We start from the raw sequence: 18022 nt of genomic DNA, 5'->3' as shown, positions 1-18022 counted from the left end.
TCACATCGTATTTGCACAGCGATCTTACAAATGCATTTAAAAAAAAATATATATATATATATTTATATATATATACACATTTTTGAATTAAAAGAAAACAGTAAAGTTAGCCCAATTTTTTTTTTTGTATAATGTGATAGATGGTGTTGCGCCGAGTAAATAGATACCTAACATGTCATGCTTTAAAATTGCGCAGACTCGTGGAATGGCGACAAACTACAATACTTAAAAAAATCTCCATAGGCAAGGCTTTAAAAACGTTTACAGATTACCTGTTTAGAGTTACAAAGGAGGTCTAGTGCTAGAATTATTGCTCTCGCTCTAACAATAGCAGCGATACCTCACGTGTGGTTTGAATGCCGTTTTTACATATGTGGGTGCGACTTACGTATGCATTCGCTTCTGTGCGCAAGCTCGAAGGGATGGGGCGCTATATGTTTTTTTTTTTTTTTCTACAGTGTCCCTTTACACTGTCCTTTTTTAAAAAATATATATATTTTTTTTTATCACTTTTATGCCTATTGCAAGTGTAGCACTGCCCCCTAGAGGGCTGCTGAGAATTATGTGTAAAAAAATAAATGATCTGAGGCATCACAGCAACCACCTCCATCCCTAATGTTATATACAACAGGGGAGCATAAGAAAAGTGGGACTTTAAATGAGGTAGGTTGCTATTACAAATATCCGAATAAAAATAATGTAGTCTCAAAATATTAATTTATTTCTTGCTGCATGGTAAAATCGATCATGCAGCAATATTCAATAAATAGAATAAATAAATATCACATATTCACAGTACAAATACAGACGATACAGGTATGGACATACAAGAGGTATTGAAGGAAATATCTTGCTAGGCATATACACATAATAAATGTATAATCGCAGATAAAAATATCATACAAAGGTGTGTGTGTGTGTGTATGTGTATATATATATATATATATATATATATATATATATATATATATATATATAATCTCAAATACATAGCAAGGATAACTCCAGTGGGTGGCTCATAAGCTCTTTCATAAGTAATCCGCAATCCATATCCTGATAAATCTTCATATTTTATGGCTCTACGCGTTTCGTGGAATTATCATCCACTCTTGGTACATATTTTCTGTAAATAAGGACTAGTTTAAGCTCCAAAAATCTTATATGGATAAGGACAAGGAAGGCTGCGGAGTTGCGAGTCCCCTGGTCTACTATTAGCAACTGATAGCAGACAAAAAAGTCCTTGGCCCAGACAATAATCAGTCCAGGGATGTTGTTTTTTTTGTGTTTTATTTGAAACTGTGATAGAAGGGATGAGTGGGATACTCCAGCTATGAACTATGCACAAAGCTTGAGGACAACTGACTGTAGTGTATGTGGCCAGGCCGCTGCTTCACCTTGCCACTGAAGTGAAAATAATGAATATGACCATGAATTGGGTCCTCTTTAGGGTCCTAACCTGGCACCCCCTTTCTCACTTTCCGTGCGTGCTAGCCCCTGTCCACTGACTCTCCACTGGAGTGGTCCCCTTCCTGGGCAGACCCCTGGCAAGCTTCCCGGTACTCACGGACACTGTTTTTCCCAAGGTTGATTTGCCTTCAGCTCCACTTTTCAGTATCCACTACTTGGATTCACTAGGCCGACCGCCTGTGGCCACCTTCCATACAGACAGGAGGAGAAACAGCCGTCGCCCTCCTCCTGGGACCTAGCTTCCCACCCAAAGACACCCTGTCACATGTGCCCGTGGCTTTTATAACATATCCCAGGATGCACCACTGTTGTGCCAACCCACTGGGATAGTCCTAAAAGCGTGTGTGTCACTGGCCGGGTTTTCTCCGCTGTAAAACAGGCTCCCCTATTGGATACAGTGGGGACACTTCCTTAGACCAGATGAATCACACATGGACACATGCAACAGGCAAAACTAACAATCAGGCTCTCCTGATAGGCAGATGGAGCTGCTACATAAAAAGGGGGGGGGGGTATACCTGTGCTTAGGATAATAATTCAGTATTATAACCTGGTGTTCAGTAAAAAATAGGCTGCTGCTGATAAAAAAGGAATGATTCCTTTAAAGGTAGCTGTGTATAAATAAATCAGCGCTGCTCTTTATACCAGTAGACACTCAATATACTCCTAAATATAACTGATGGTGGTAAGTAGTGACTAAACGTGCTGTCACCCTTCTCAAAACTAAAATATGTTTATATAACGTGCATACAGTAGTGTCTGTAATATATGATTCAATAAATATACAGTGCTTGCAACAATACCTGTGATATATCTTAAATAATATAAATATGTGGCAATGCCTGTGATAAATATTTAAATAAATATAAAGTGCAAACAATATCGGGGCTATATATTCAAATAAATACAACAGCAATGAACTCTAATAAATAGATTGCAAATGAATCTCATAAAAGTTAAATACAGTGACTAAATATATAAAGTGACAAGTGTTAGTGCAAATCATCCATTAACTCCTCCTCCTTCTGTTCTATAGTCCTATAGTAATACAGTTCATAAATGAATAAAGTGACCGGTGTCCACTGTGCAAATAAGCCACACTCGTCATCTCTCACTGTGTCCAGTGCTGAAAACCGTGCTCCCCTCTCTCCTCCCTACTTACCAAAGGCGGGTAGGGTAAGGGCCATACAGATCTCCACTGGTAGTTTAAAAGTGCACTTCCTCCAGGGATAAGGGTCACTCCAGCATCTCCTTCTATAATCCGGGGGGCTATCTTGTCTTATCTCCACATACCAGCCACCATATAAAAAGAGAATGCTTCCATAGTGTAGTATATTTTATAAAGCTTTTATTAAATAAAATACAAAGTTTACACAAACTCTCCGTGTTGTAAAAGCAGTATTTCCTAGTGTGGTGGACGCCGTAACCAGCCTGCGTTCCAACTGGGGGTGCACCGATCCAACTTTTTTTGTCCCGATACTGATATCTGGCATTGTGTATCTGCCGATACCAGTACCGATCCGGAACTACACACATAAAACATGCGGCTGCAGTACAGAGCAAAGCCACTGCTTCATGTGTACGGCTCCTCCATTCACAGGCGGAGTGCATCTGATATCACTCTGCCTGTGAGCCGGGACTATACAGGAAGTAGCGGCTCCCATCCCATACTACTACTACACCAAGTAAGGGATGGCTGAGCCGGGACTCAGCAAAACCGGATCAGCCCGTGGATTGGTTAATTTTACCGATCCAGCTATTGTGGCAGTATCGGCGCCGATATCCGATCCTAATATCGGATCGGTGCATCCCTAGTTCCAACCACCCAGGTTGGAATCACCAGGCTGGTTGGTTATATTTAGGAGTATATTGAGTGTCTACTGGTCTAAAGAGCAGCGCTGATTTATTTATACACAGATGGAGCTGCTAAGCTTTTATCCACCTAGCACCTACCAAGGAGGGTGCTACACAAGGAATGTAAACATTGTAATTGAAATAAGCGTGACCGAGCCCTCTTTTATTGTGAGATCTGAGGTCAAAAAGACCTTCGATCTCACATTTACACCTGAAAGCAAAAAAATGAAAAAAAGTAATTTTGCCCTTAAGAGATGAAAAAAAAAATCATCCTTTTTAAGGTCGGAATGTGGAAGTGACGTCGGACATCACTTTGTTCCTCCAGGTCCATAGAGCCTGGGGGGTTATCTCCCCATATCCTGACCAGCCACTAAGAGGATTGGATCGTGCCCCTCCTGCTGCCTCTAAAAGTGATCCCATGGGGAATCCGATCACTTTTATATGAAAGAGAATCGCCCACTGTTAAAAAAAAAAAATATATAGAGGTTGTGGCAGCTAGCTTCTGCCATACCTGCGGTATTTAACGTCCAACTAATGACGTGTATATATACAGTGGGCGACCAAGGAAGTGGTTAATTAAAAGAGGCGGGGACAATTAGGCCCCTTCCACACAGGGCTTGGATTTATCTGTTGATCCCGCTGGGCAAGCAGATGGCTGGTCTGTGTCTGCTTATACAGAGCGAACACAGACACAGCCCACTCTCCTCTATGGGCGGACGGATGTAGACGGACCACCTGTCCATTTACACCCAACTGCCATCCAATCCGTTACTCCAGATGGATGAGGGAACAGATTCACATCCGTCTTTTTTTAGCAGAAAGGATTGGATGTAGGCAGGTGTAAATGGACACCTCTGTTTTACGTCTGTCGATCAATAAAGAAGACTGAAGGGTCCGATCGGGTATGCCTGAAAAATGGACAGACAAACCCTATTGGTCGCTGGTGTGAATGGGGCCTTAGTGAATAAATCAGAGTATAAATGGCACACAACTCAAACCCCAAATATCTATCGTAACGTTTGAGGTGCCTCAAGCCACAGCATACAATAAAAATAAAATATGGGAGAATACACACCTCCTTATGTCATTTGATTTATACAAAATTTTAAAAACATGCACAGCTTTCAGAAAAACATATAGAACAAAGAAGACCTTCAATCTCTTTATTACTAAAACTAATTACATTTTGATAGTATAAAACACTTTGTCCAGAAGAATGGAACAAATTCCATTCAGTGCATATCTTTCACGATCACAATATTTTTCCTCTACGCGTTTCGCAAGACCTGTAGCCTGCTTCTTTAGGAGGATTTACAAAGAGGTCAGCTGCCATGCAGTATTGCCTAATACATAAGGAAAGAGGAAAAATGCCAAAACAAACAATTATATTATGCTTGCCATAAGTATCAGAGAATACAGGTATTCCAGTATATGCAGAACACTTATGCATACAATAATGAAAACCTAATTACGCTGGATACATCCTAGGAGCAGGGTTCGTACGGTCCTTGAAAACCTGGAAAAGTTATGAAATTTTGAGATGACACCTTCCAGGCCTGGAAAGGTCATGGAAAATTACGACTCCACAAATGTTTTGGAAAAGTCATGGAAATCTGGGGAGGAGCGGGGAGCGGCGGGCAGCGGCGGGGGGAGCGGATGCTTAAAACTTTAGTGTAAATGTATTATTTTATTTAATGTTTGTGCACATATTGATTTCCGGGTCCACAGCAGCCGAGGAGATGATCGTGCACCAATCACTGGCAGCGGGGAGGGCCGGGCCGCGGTTTGCCTGGATGTGACTGGCCAGCAGCAGCAAACCAATCACAGGCGGCGGAAGCGTCACTGGAGGGCGGGCCGCATGAACATGATGACGCGGAAGGGGGCGGTAACCGTCTCGGTTACCGCACCCCCGCGTCATCACATTCATGCGGCCGGAGACAGAGACAGGTGTAGGCGCTGCAGCTCGACATCAGCCATGTATGTTGTGGGCAGGAAGTGGGGCTGTCATCTGAGCAGAACTTTCAGAATTTTCCTGCTTGTGGCTTCCTTTGGCTCTTCTGAGAAGTGGGAGCTGTCACCTGTCTTGTCCACATTCCGAGTGCAGGAACTGGAAAGTCACCAAGCATTTCCATACTTCTGCTGGGCACACAACACAGGCGATACAACTGATCACCCCACACAGGGCAGATGACTCTGGGGACATCACGCTGGGCGCACAACCCGTCACACCAATGTGGGCACATGACGCAGTACACAAAACTCTAGGTACTCCACTGTGGGCATACGACTCTGGGTACATCACATTGGGCATGCGACTGATCACCCCACACAGGGCAGATGACTCTGGGGACATCACATTGGGCACATAAGTATGGGTACACCCCTTTGTGGGCACACAAGTCTGGACACATGACACAGACAGTACACACAGCTCTGGGTACATCACACTGGGCATACCACTGTGGACACACGACTCTGGGTACAACGCGTTGGGCATACAACTGGTCACACCACACACGACAGATCACTCTGGGTAAACTCCTGTGGGCACACAAGTCTGGGCATATGACACAGTACATGCAGCTCTGGGTACACCACTGTGGGCACACGAGTCTGGGTTCACCACGCTGGACACATGATACAGTTTACACCACTGTGGGCACATGATGCGCACACCACTGTGGGAACACCACGCTGGACAGATGATGGCGCACTCGAGGCTGGGCACATGACACAGTGCACTTAACTCTGGGTACACCACATTGGGCACACTACTCTGGGAATTTCACACAGCTTCCAATCCGATCGCTGGCTTTTTCACCCGTGTGCCTGAAGTGACACCGGCTCCCAGCTGCGGCAGCGGTGCTTCCATCTCATCCACTGTAAAACAAGGGACCATTTTGAGTCAAGCTGTATCCAGAAACGAAATCCTAACTGCAGAGGTACTGTACACTACAAAGATTGTCATTTATTTTAGTAAAAATATGCTGGGTGTGACATGGATTTTCTTCTTATTTAACATGTATACATAGACATTTCATGAAACATTAGGTCATGAATATTTACGTGAAGTCATGGAAAAGTCATGGAATTTTATTGGTGAAAATGTGTATGAACCCTGTAGGAGGGCAAAAAGGGGCCAAATCCATCAACCATCCAAGATATTGGAATGTGCACTGGCAGATACTGCCCACGTGCGAGCATAGGGAAACATACACATGGTGAACCTAAAGCAGGGAGGAAAAACCGGGAAGAATATTAATATATAGGACATTTAAGATAAGTGAATAAATCCACCACATGGGAATTTAAATTGCCTAACTTTTATTGGGCTTTAAAATAATACCATCCTTGAGAAAAGGGCCATGGGTAGAGATTAAAAGCCAGTAAACAGGTAGTATGGATACATCCATCAGACAGAAAACTGGGGTCCCCCAGGATCGGCATACTAACACTTATGCCTTGATAGGGGAAAAAAAGTGAACCGTACGGAGCTACATGAAATGTAGTGTGGAGTGTAGATTTAAATTTGGATAAATCCTGGACATGGCATATCGGGCTGCAAAGTCTATGCAACATTTATTGGAGTATTTGGGACCCCGGTGGCTGGAATCCTGGACAGCCAACTGAGACAATTTTTTAAAGACCTGCCCAAACATTAGCCACTAGCTGAAACAGATGTTCTCTCAAAATACACGTGCATTAACATTTAAAAAAAAAAAATGTAGCGTGTTTAAATCCCTTAATAAATACAATAGACTAAACATATATGAAATAAGCATACAAATACAGTATTGTGAAAATCAACATAAATGTATATGATGTGAAAGTTCTATAGGCAGAAAAATAAATCCTCTAGTGGGTACTGTGCAGTTCTTCAGTGACAACTTCATTAATAAAGGAATCCTCAAAACGCCACATGTCCTCCAATACCCTCTGATAGAGAAGTCACCAAGCGCGCTTGTTAAACTGCAAACTCCACCGATCAGCAACCCCTGGCATGATCACTCTCCATACAGCGAACTCCATGCATCAACCATGAGAAGGGTTCGAAATAACAAATCCCATAGTGTACATCTGGCTACCAAGCTTATTAAAAATGGTTAAAAACACTTACAGAGAAGGAAATTGACATTAAAAACTACAAATCCCAGAATTCCCGACAATGCACTTGCATGCGTAGTGACGTCTCAACTTCCGGCTCCACCCAATGTGTTTCGTCATAGTGTCATCAGGGGCCCTAACATTGTCAGGAACAGGCTCTATATTATAGCAGTGCTACATTTGAGTAGAAATGGGGACTGCATTCCTATAGCAGATCTGTCTGTCTAAGATAGTCAAGAGACCAAAACAGACACTTCATTAAATTGTCATGTAGCAGTTACCACAACATATCAGAATCCTCTGTCTTTCCAGGTCCATATGTGCCGTTCCAAAGTGTCCAGTAGATCCTGTCACTTTTACAACAATGTGGAAGGTAAGTGTTCATGTATGTGATTTAGGACATTGTCACTAGAAGATGGTGTGAAGAATAAGGATTGTGAAGAAAATACTACTGTGTCCAGTTATATTTGGTCAAAAGAATAATTTCTAAGAAAATGTTCTAGAAACAGATGAGGACAGACAACTTGACCTTTCTGGATTGTGGGAGAATTGTTAGACTTTTGCATTTCTTGTTCCAGAGAAAAGCACTGAGAAGGATCTGACCACTCAGATATTGGACATTGAGGATCTGGTGAAGAATGGCACCAAGCACAGGTACTGCTGTAATGTCACTGTCCAGTCCTCTCATACCATGCTTAAACTTCAGACATAAAGCATAAAAAAACGTTTTTGTTTTTTTGTAGTCTAATTACCACTTCAGCACTGGATTAATTCTGAAACTTATCACATGCAGGTGCATCTCATAAAATTAGAATATCATCAAAAAGTTAATTTATTTCAGTAATTAAATTCAAAAAGAAATGTTTGGCTTACTGAAAAGTATGTCCATGTACAGTATAGTATGCACTCAATACTTGGTTGAGGCTCCTTTTGCATGAATTACTGCATCAATGCGGCATGACATGGAGGGGATCAGCCTGTGGCACTGCTGAGGTGTTATGGAAGCCCAGGTTGCTTTGATAGCGACCTTCAGCTTGTCTGCATTATTGGGTTTGGCATCTCTCATCTTCCTCTAGACAATACCCCACAAATTCTCTATGGCAGGGATTCCCAAACTACGGCCCTGCAGTTGTTCAGGAACTACAATTCCCATCATGCCCAGTCATGTCTGTGAATGTCAGAGTTTTACAATGCCTCATGGGAGGTGTAGTTCTGCAACAGCTGCAGGGCCGTAGTTTGGGAATCCCTGCTCTATGGGGTTTAGGTCAGGCGAGTTTGCTGGCCAATCAAGCACAGTGATACCATCATCCTTAAACCAGGCATTGGTACTTTTGGTAGTGTGGGCAGGTGCCAAGTCCTACTGGAAAATGAAATCAGCATCTCCATGACTTTGGACTTGATAAAACACAGTGGACCAACACCAGCAGATGACATGGCTCCCCAAATCATCACAGACTGTGGAAAATGTTGCATTTCATTTGGAAATGAAGATCCCAGAGTCTGGAGGAAGAGTGGAGAGGCACAAATTCCAAGTTGCATGAGGTCCAGAAGGCAGCTTCCACAGTCCGTGATGATTTGGAGAGCCATGCCATCTACTGTTGTTGGTCCACTGTGTTTTATCCAATCCAAATTCAGCGCAGTCCTCTAGCAGGAAAATTCTAGAGCACTTCATGCTTCCCTCTGCTGACCAGCTTTATGGAAATGCTGATTTCCTTTTCCAGCAGAACTTGGCACCTGCCCACACTGCCAAAAGTACCAATACCTGGTTTAATGATCATAGTATAACTGTACTTGATTGGACAGCAAACTCGCATGACCTAAACCCCATAGAGAATCTGTGGGATATTTTTAAGAGGAGGCTGAGAGACACCAGATCCAACAATGCAGACAAGCTATCAAAGGAACCTGGGCTTCCATAACACCTCAGTAGTGCCACAGGCTGATCTCCTCCATGCCACACCGCATTGATGCAGTAATTCATGCAAAAGGAGCCCCGAAGTATTTAGTGCATACTTTACTGTACATAGACATACTTTTCAGTAAGCCAACATTTCTGTATGTTGGTTTTTATTGGTTTTATGTAATATTCTAATTTTCTGAGATGCTGAATTTTGGGTGTTCACTAGCTTTAAGCCATGATCCTCAAATTTACAAGAAAGAAATGCTTGAAATGTATCACTCTTTATGTAACGCATCTATATGAAATAAGTTTCAATTTTTGAACTGAATTACTGACATAAATTTACCTTTTCTCTTTCTTTCATTGACGGACACAGCTCCTGGTATTTATAACCATTGGGTTATACTGCCCCCTACAGGAGTACGACACTAGGCAGAAAAGAATTCTGGCTACACCCATGGGCAGTCCCAGAGGGTACACTCCCTCCCTGCTATAGCCACTCAGTTTTTTTTTTCTGCCTAGTCAGGAGTAAGGACCTACTTCCTTGCTGGGATCTCTGGTCCTGGCAAATTTTTTCTTTTTAGATAGAAATTTTTTCTCCTGGATTCTTTCCTGTGAGATCTCCAATCAACTGCCAGACTGGGCGATGGGCTGGATAATCTAGATCCAGTGGTCACCCCAGTCAGGCCAGCAAGCATGCGCAGACCTCAGCTCTGCGCTAGGTTGGACGCAACATAGCCCCGCTGAACGGAGGCTGGCCTGCGAGTTAAACGCCTCGCGAGGTCCCATACGACCAGGTCTCGTCATGAGTCGCAGCATTCCTCCTGGCCAACAGCCTCCCATTTCGATGGAAAAGGGGATCTGTCAGGATCAGTGCCCACCTGGTTCCTGGTATGGTGAGTAGCTAACCCCCCCCCCTGAAGGGTTTTGGGGTGGACGTGGGCCGCTCCTTGGGATGGTCAGACCACTGGGTTCCCCTCCTTCCCGCAGGCACCCCCTGTTGCCGAGTCCCTCACCTGCCCTCCCACATATGTTGGGGCTGTTTTTGGGTGGTCTGGCCACTGTTCATGGGGTGGGGGCAGGGCGCTTACTAGCCATTGGGACCTGGGGGGGGGGGGGGGTTGCATCCTGCCTAGATCTGTCCCTGAGTCCTGGTCTCCCTCCTAGGTCCCTGTGGCAGTTTATCTGTGATGCCTCTTTGGATTCCGCTCCCCTTATGGCTCGCCTCACTGTGTTGGCGGTGGTCCTTCGGCGTGCCTTTAGGCTCAAGTGCTGGTCTGCGGATCAGACTTAGAAAAAGGCCTTGACTGATCTTCCTTTCCAAGGAGATCGCCTGTTTAGAGCTACCCTGGATGACATCATTAAAAGTCTCACAGGGGGGAAAAGTACTTTTCTTCCCCAGGCTACTAAGGACAAGGAACATCGTAGACGTGGGCCTTCTTTCTCAGCTCATAAGAAGTTTTTTCATCCCTTGGGGTCGACTGACAATGGCTCAAAGCCTTTCTGGTGGATTCAAACAAGCCTGGTCTGGCAAGCCAGGATCAGGCTTCTCCAGACCCATGGATATGGCTCCTTCAGCATGAAGGTGCACCCTCACCCGTATTTGGGGTGGGGGGGTGACGTCTTCGCTGATTTCTGGATCCGTGGACTTCACTGGTTCAAGACAAGTGAGTCCTACAAAGTCATTTGGTCTGGCTACAAGATTGAGTTTCGCTTTTGTCCCCCGGCAAGGCTTTTTTCCTTACAACTTGGGCCTCTCCCAAGTTCCGACTTCGGAACATTTTCAGGGTCTTTACTCAAACCTGTTCACAGTCCCCAGGATGGAAGGCAAAGTGCGTCCAATCCTGGACCTTAACGCGCTCAACTGCTTTGTGCAGGTACAGAAGGTCAGAATGGAATCCATTAGAACGGTGGTGGCATCTCTGTGTCAGGGAGATTTCCTCGCCTCTAATGATATCAAGGATGCCTACCTTCACATTCCAATATGTGCAAGTCACCAGTGTTTTCTCTGCTTTGCTGTGGGAGAGGAGCATTATCAGTTTGTGGCGTTGCCCTTGGTCTCGCCTCTGCTTCTCGGGTGGATTGCAGTACTGGGGTACTTGGGACGATCTCCTTCTGCGGACAAAGTCTCCCTCCTGCAATGGTGGAAAACCTGGAGAGCACAATAGCGAACTCTGTAGGCGTTCGGCTGGATTCTGAGTTTTCAAAAGTCTACTCTGGCTCTATCCACGAAGCTGGACTATCTGGGCCTGACACTGGACATGGCCTTAGCCAGATTGTTCCTTTCTCTGGACAAACTCCAGAAATTACAGGCTGCAATTCGCCTCCTGCTGTCCAACCAATGGTCATCCCTCCGGACTTGCATGTGGGTGCTGGGCCTGATGGTGTCTGCCTTCAAAGCGGTTCTGTTTGCACAGTTCCAAATGAGGTCCCTGCAAAGGGAGATTCTGATCAAATTAGAAAAGACTCCGCAGTCTCTGGACAATCAAATCCGGCTGTGTCGGGGAACGAGGGAGTCCCTGATATGGTGGCTTCGTTCTTCCGAACTTCGGTTGGGAAAATCCTTCCTCCCCTTGTATTGGTCAGTGGTCAGCACGGATGCCAACCTGTCCGGCTGGGGAAGTGTCCTTGGCAAGCCTTCTGCCCCGGGGATCTGGACGCTGGAAGAGTCCTGACTACTGATCAAAGTTTTGGAACTCCGAGCGATCAGACTGTGTCTGGATCATTGGACGGATCATCTTCAGGATTGTCCAGTGCAAATTCAATCGGACAATGCCACGGCCGTGGCTTATGTCAATCTCACCAAGGGGGCACAGGAAGTGTCCTGGCGGCTCTGGAGGTAGCCAGTATTCTAAGGTGAACAGAACGGTTTGTACCAGCCCTCTCTGCTGTACACATTCCCGAGGTGGAAAATTGGCAGGTTGATTACCTCAGTCAGCAGGCGTTGGACCAAGGGTCCCTTCATCTGCATGTGTTTCATCAGCTTAATCTCCGGTGGGGTACCCCCGAGGTGGATCTGTTGGCGTCTCGGCTCAACAGAAAGGTGCAGTGGTTTGTGGCTTGGTCAAGGGATCCTCTGGCGGTTGCCACAGCCGCGCTGGTGGCCCTGTGGGGTCAGTATTGGCTGATTTACACCTTCCCTCCTCTCAAGCTTCTGCCCAGACTTCTACACAGGATCGAGGCAAAAGGGATTCTCGTCATCTTGGTGGATCTAGACTGGCCTGGCCGGGCTTGGTACACCGATTTGGTGCAGCTGGTCGCCGACTTTCCTTGGAGCCTTCCTCTCAGGGAGGATCTGCTGTCCCAAGGACCCAACTTCCATCCTGCTTTACAGTCGCTGGTTTTGACGGGTTGGCTATTGAACACCAGGTGCTGAAGAATAGGGGTTTATCTGATTTGGTGATTCCTACACTGTTGAAAGCTAGGAAATCTACTTCTAGATAGATCTACTATCTTACCCGGAAGACTTGCATTGCGTGGTGTGAGTCGTTTGGGGTTCATCCTGGCTCCTTCTCGGTGGTTCGGATCCTAACCTTCCTTCAACAAAGGGGGGGGGGGGTACAACAGAAGTTGGCTTCAAGGGCCATCAAGGGCCAGGTGTCAGCTTTGGCGGTCTTCTTCCAACGACCTTTGGGCACACACTCCCTGGTTCATACTTTTCTTCAGGGTGTCTGACATTTGGTCCCTCCAGGGCGGGCTCCATTGCCGCCTTGGGATCTCAATTTGGTGCTCTTGTGTTCCAAAAGCTTCCTTTTGAGAATGTTTGTTTGGGAGATTCCCCTGCTTACGCTGTCGTAGAAGGTGGCCTTTTTGGTGGCTATCACCTCTGCGCACAGTGTCGGAACTGACGGCGTTATCCTGTCGTTCACCCTATCTGGTGATATACAGGGATAAGGTGGTTCTTCGCCCCTGTCCGTATTTCCTTACAAAGGTTGTCTCTGAATTTCATTTGAATGAAGACATTGTGTTGTCTTCCCTGTGTCTCAGGCCTAAACATCCAAAGGAAATTGCCTAGCATACCTTGGATGTGGTCCGGGTTATCAGCTACGGAGTCTTTTAGGAAGTCAGACTCACTATCTGTGCTCACAGATGGGCCTCGTAAAGGATTGTCAGCTTCCTCTGCGACCATTTCCAGATGGATCAGACAGACGGTGGTTCAGGCCTATTCCATTAGGGGTCAGGTCCCTCCTTTCCCTGTCAAGGCGCACTCTACTAGGTCCCTTCGTGCCTCCTGGGCTTTCTGTCATCATCAGGTGTCAGTGATACAAGTTTACAAGGCCGCCTCCTGGTCGTCGGTGCACACTTTTGCAAAGTTTTGTATAAAGTGGATGTGTTGGCATCTGCAGATGTTTCCTTTGGCCACAAGATTTTGCAGGCTGCGGTTTAAGAGGACCCGATCCTCTTTGATGGTGTATTGTTTTTTTGAGGTGGGCTCCAGTTGTTTGGTTGAGCTCCTGTTGCCTGGTTGGCTAATGTTTAGCCTTGAGAATTTATTTTTGTTCCCACCCCTCATGTTTAACCACTTACCGCATACTAACGTAGGTCTACGTCAGTAAACTTTGCGGTAGTGTACCGGGATGATGCCTCTAGCTAGAGGCATCATTCGGGTACCGTGGTTTGAAGCCGGCGGTTGGCTTTCCGTCGGTACCGACCGATGTGGCTCGGGAGCTCGATCGGTACCCGGGGGGGCGGGAGGGGACGTCCCCCCCCCCCTCCCGCCGCCTTCCGTGGCTTTGCTCGGGGCTCCCGTCCCACCGGGAGCCCCGAGCACCCAGCCGGCACGTCCGCCGGCTGGATGGAGTCCCGATGAATGCCGGAAACGGCATCGATCGGGGCTCCGTTGACGTAACCCGGAGGCGGCGTCCATGACGTCACTTCCGGGTTACTGTGCCGCAAAAGGCGGCAAATTTGAAAATCGGCTGTATGCAAAAATGCCGTTTTTGGCGTTTTGCATACAGGGAAGTGTAGTGGAGGGGTCTAGGGTCTTTTAGACCCTCGATCCCTCCATAAAGTGTACCTGTCACGACATATTGCTGTCACAAGGGATGTTTACATAATAAAGTTAAAAAAATAAATAAAATAAATGGGGAAAAAAAAAATAAAAAAAATTTAGCCGCCCCCGTCACCGTTAGCTCGCGCACAAAAAAAAACGTATACGCAAGTCGAGCCGCAAATTAAATCGCTGTTCAAACCACACATGTGAGGTATCGCCGCGATCGCCAGAGTGTGAGCAATAATTTAAAAAAAAGAGCTACACTCTAACTCTAAACTGGTAACCGTTAAATAAATTTAAAGCGTCGCAGATTGAGATCTCTATTGACCGTAGTTTGTCGACATCCCACGGGGGGGCGCAATTTTAAACCGTAACATGTTGGGTATCTATTTACTCGGCGTGACATGTTCTTTCACAATATACAAAAAAAATGGGCTAACTTTACTGTTTAGTATTTTTTAAATGCAGTGAAATGTGATTTTTCAAAATTTTTCCAAAAAAATGGCGCTTTATAGACCGCTGCGCAAATACCGCGTGACAAAAATTATTGCAATGACCGACATTTTATTCTCCAGAGTCTTTGCTAAAATAATATATATAATGTTTGGGGGTTCTAAGTTGTTTTCTAGGAAAAAATACTGATTTTAACTTGTGAACAAAATGTGTCAAAAATAGGCTCGGTCCTTAAGTGGTTAACACTGCTTTGGGACGTCCCAATTGTTTTGAATATCAGGAGCTGTGTCTGTCAATGAACAAAAGAGAAAATGGGATTTTTGACTTACCATGAAAATCTATTTCTCTGATGTTGATTGACGGACACAGCACCCACCCCTCTGTGGATTTATTATTCTCCTGACACTGTTTGTAAAAATACTGAGTGGCTATAGCAGGGAGAGGGAGTATACCCTCTGGGACTGCCCATTGGTGTAGCCTGAATTCTTTTCTGCCTAGTGCCCTAATCCTGTAGGGGGCAGTATAACCCAGTGATTATGAATATCAGGAGCTCTATCCATCAATGAACATCAGAGAAATGGATCTTACGGTAAGTCCCAAATCTCATTTTTTGATGATATTCTAATTTTGAGAGCTGCACCTGTATGTGTGAAAATCTACATCTTTTTGCTAGTAAATTACTTGGAACCCCCCAAAAGTTTTAATAAATAAATAAATATGTGTGTGTATATATATATATATATATATATATATATATATATATATATGTATGTATGTTTAGTAGTTATTTGCAGTTAAGTTGCATGGTATTTGTGCAGCAATGTTTTGGGAAATAATATATTTAATGAATTTTAGTGCACACAAACACTATATAATATCCATTTTTTATTTATTAAAACTTAAAAGATGTTACGCCGCGTAAATAAATACTAAACTTGCCTAGCTTTAAATCTATGTACACCCGTGGAACGGTGCCAAACTACAGTTCCTAAAAATCTCTTTAGGCGACACTTTAAAAGCCTTTGCAGGTTACCAATTCAGAGTTCTACAGGAGGTCTGGAGCTAGCATGTTTATTCTCTCTGTGATTTTTACATTGATACCTCACGTGTGGTGCTGTCTGCCTTTTTCTTGGTGGGTGGGACTGACGCACACATTCTTATTTGGGTAGGAGCCGTGGGAGAGGAGATAGGGGCACTTTGAAATAAATATCTTAGTCATTGCTGCAGCTGCTGTGATGACCGTGCTATCACCCGTCAACTCCAGCGGTGTTGCTGGTTGGCAAGCGATTTAAAGAAATAAAATTTAAATTTTGTTTTTTCGTCTGATCTAACCCTTTATTCAAGTGGATTAAAGCTGCATAAGTGAATTCTGAGTTCAGCCAAACATTAACTTGTCAAGCTTTTGCTGTTTATTTTATTGGTTCTGCAGATGTCCTGGGTATTCAAGTGCAGCCAGGACCACTGCTCTCTTTAGCAGCCCACAACAAACCAAAGAAAATCCCATATAATTCTAAAATATACTACTTTAAAAAAAAAAAACTGATGCAGCATGTAAAAAAATGTCAAGTGCTAGAAACTACAGCAAAGCATATAATAAGACATCACTAAACACCTAAAGCAACATAAAAACTGATTAATATACACTAACCCTAAGGGTCCTTTCACACGGGCGGTCCGTATGTCCGTTTTTCATCCCATTTTTGTGCAAATGAAAAACGGACATAATGCATGTCATTGGGATTGCGGATGTCAGCGGATGACCACTGACATCCGATTTGCGTCCTTTCCGATCAGTTCCGTTTTTTGTAACGGAAGAGAACCCTATTTTTCTTCCGTTTTAAAAAAACGGAACGAACGCAAAAACGGATGTCTGCGGTGTCATCCGCTGACATCCGCAATCCCATTTACATACATTATCTCCGTTTATCATCCGCAAAAAAATGGGATGATAAACGGACATACGGACCAGATGACACAAGTGTCACCCGTGTCCGTTAAAAAAAAAAGAAGTGCCGGAGCGGATCAAAAAACCGTGTCCGCCCCGTGTGAAAGGACCCTAAATGTCATCACCATAAGTCTCTTAGTATGCCAAAACAATGTAATTTGTAATACCAGAAAGGATTCTGCCTCAGGACCTCAAACTGGTCTGCAATGGTATTGTTAGGTTGGGAATCCTCCATTTCGGTCTGATATTTGTATGAATTAGGTTGTTCTTGCCAGTTTTATTTTCAACAAATGTTTATTGTGCTTTTTCTCCTTTATCCAGGGCCTGCCCCTATTACCTATCCAGAAATCTGAAGCAGCATGCAGATATAATATTTATGCCTTATAATTACCTTTTGGATCCTAAGGTAATAATGATTAAAAAAAAAATTGCATAAAAAAATAATTACTGAATCGGTAGAATCTGAAATGTTTTTTTGCTCTGTTAAAAAAAAAAATCAAAATTAATAATTTTTTCTTTCTTGTATTCTAGAGTCGTAAAGCCCACAATATTGATCTGAAAGGCACGGTTGTGATATTTGATGAAGCTCACAATGTGGTACGTAAATGCTAGCTCTGTCCATTTGACTTTTAAGGTTCTTGACATTTTTCACTACTATTCTGGTCTACAACAGTTTTTTGTTCTTTTCCTCAATTTGACCCTAAAAAATCTCACAGGGCCTTCTTTGTGCGTCTTCCTGACGCCACGGCTAAGTTCACATCTGTGCGGGTGATTGCTGCTGCGGGAACGTGCCTGTTCACACAGAAAAACACAGGAGCGGTGTGCGGTTGCCATTAATGCTAATGCATGCCACTCACACTGGAAATGGCATCCATACTGGGAACCGTACTGCACTTGTGGTTCCTGTGCTGGCTGTGATTTCTGAAATGCTGCAGGGACCTTTTCCCTGCATTTCCAATAAATAGGCTGCCATCACTCTGGGGGAATTTCTTCTCACTTCCTGGTTTGGCTGTGAAACCGGAAGTAAAGGTAAATCACTATGGGACACTGAAGGCAAAAAAATGACAGGGGTTATAAGCTTCCCTTACCAAATGGGGAAAAAAAAAAAGTTTTGCCTTTTAGTTCTTCTTTAACCTGTAGCATAAACCGAGCTCTGCAGATTCATATGCAGTCTTTCTTTGATGCATTTGATTAAACCTGTACTCATGTCGGTCCAGCGCTATCACATGTGTACCATTGTTTTTTTATTGCTAGGCTCCATTAGAGAAATTTGCTCTTACTGACACTTTGAGCTTGGTTTCACCAG

General features: G+C 44.4%; 1 protein-coding gene across 1 annotated transcript in view; it reads left to right on the top strand.

Annotated features, from left to right (window-relative positions):
- RTEL1 (regulator of telomere elongation helicase 1) overlaps window positions 1-18022 on the top strand; it is a 314420-nt gene that overhangs the window by 21645 nt on the left and 274753 nt on the right. The window contains exons 5-8 of the mRNA XM_082271526.1: window positions 7738-7798; window positions 8004-8079; window positions 17038-17122; window positions 17248-17313. Coding sequence (XP_082127652.1) covers window positions 7738-7798; window positions 8004-8079; window positions 17038-17122; window positions 17248-17313 — 288 coding nt within the window. The remainder of the gene's footprint in view (window positions 1-7737; window positions 7799-8003; window positions 8080-17037; window positions 17123-17247; window positions 17314-18022) is intronic.

The sequence above is a fragment of the Pelophylax lessonae genome (genome assembly GCF_965119305.1).
Source record: "Pelophylax lessonae genome assembly, chromosome: 11".
Taxonomy (NCBI): domain Eukaryota; kingdom Metazoa; phylum Chordata; class Amphibia; order Anura; family Ranidae; genus Pelophylax; species Pelophylax lessonae.
The sequence above is the reverse complement of the archived record's forward strand: the minus strand, read 5'-3'. Positions and strand labels throughout refer to the sequence as shown.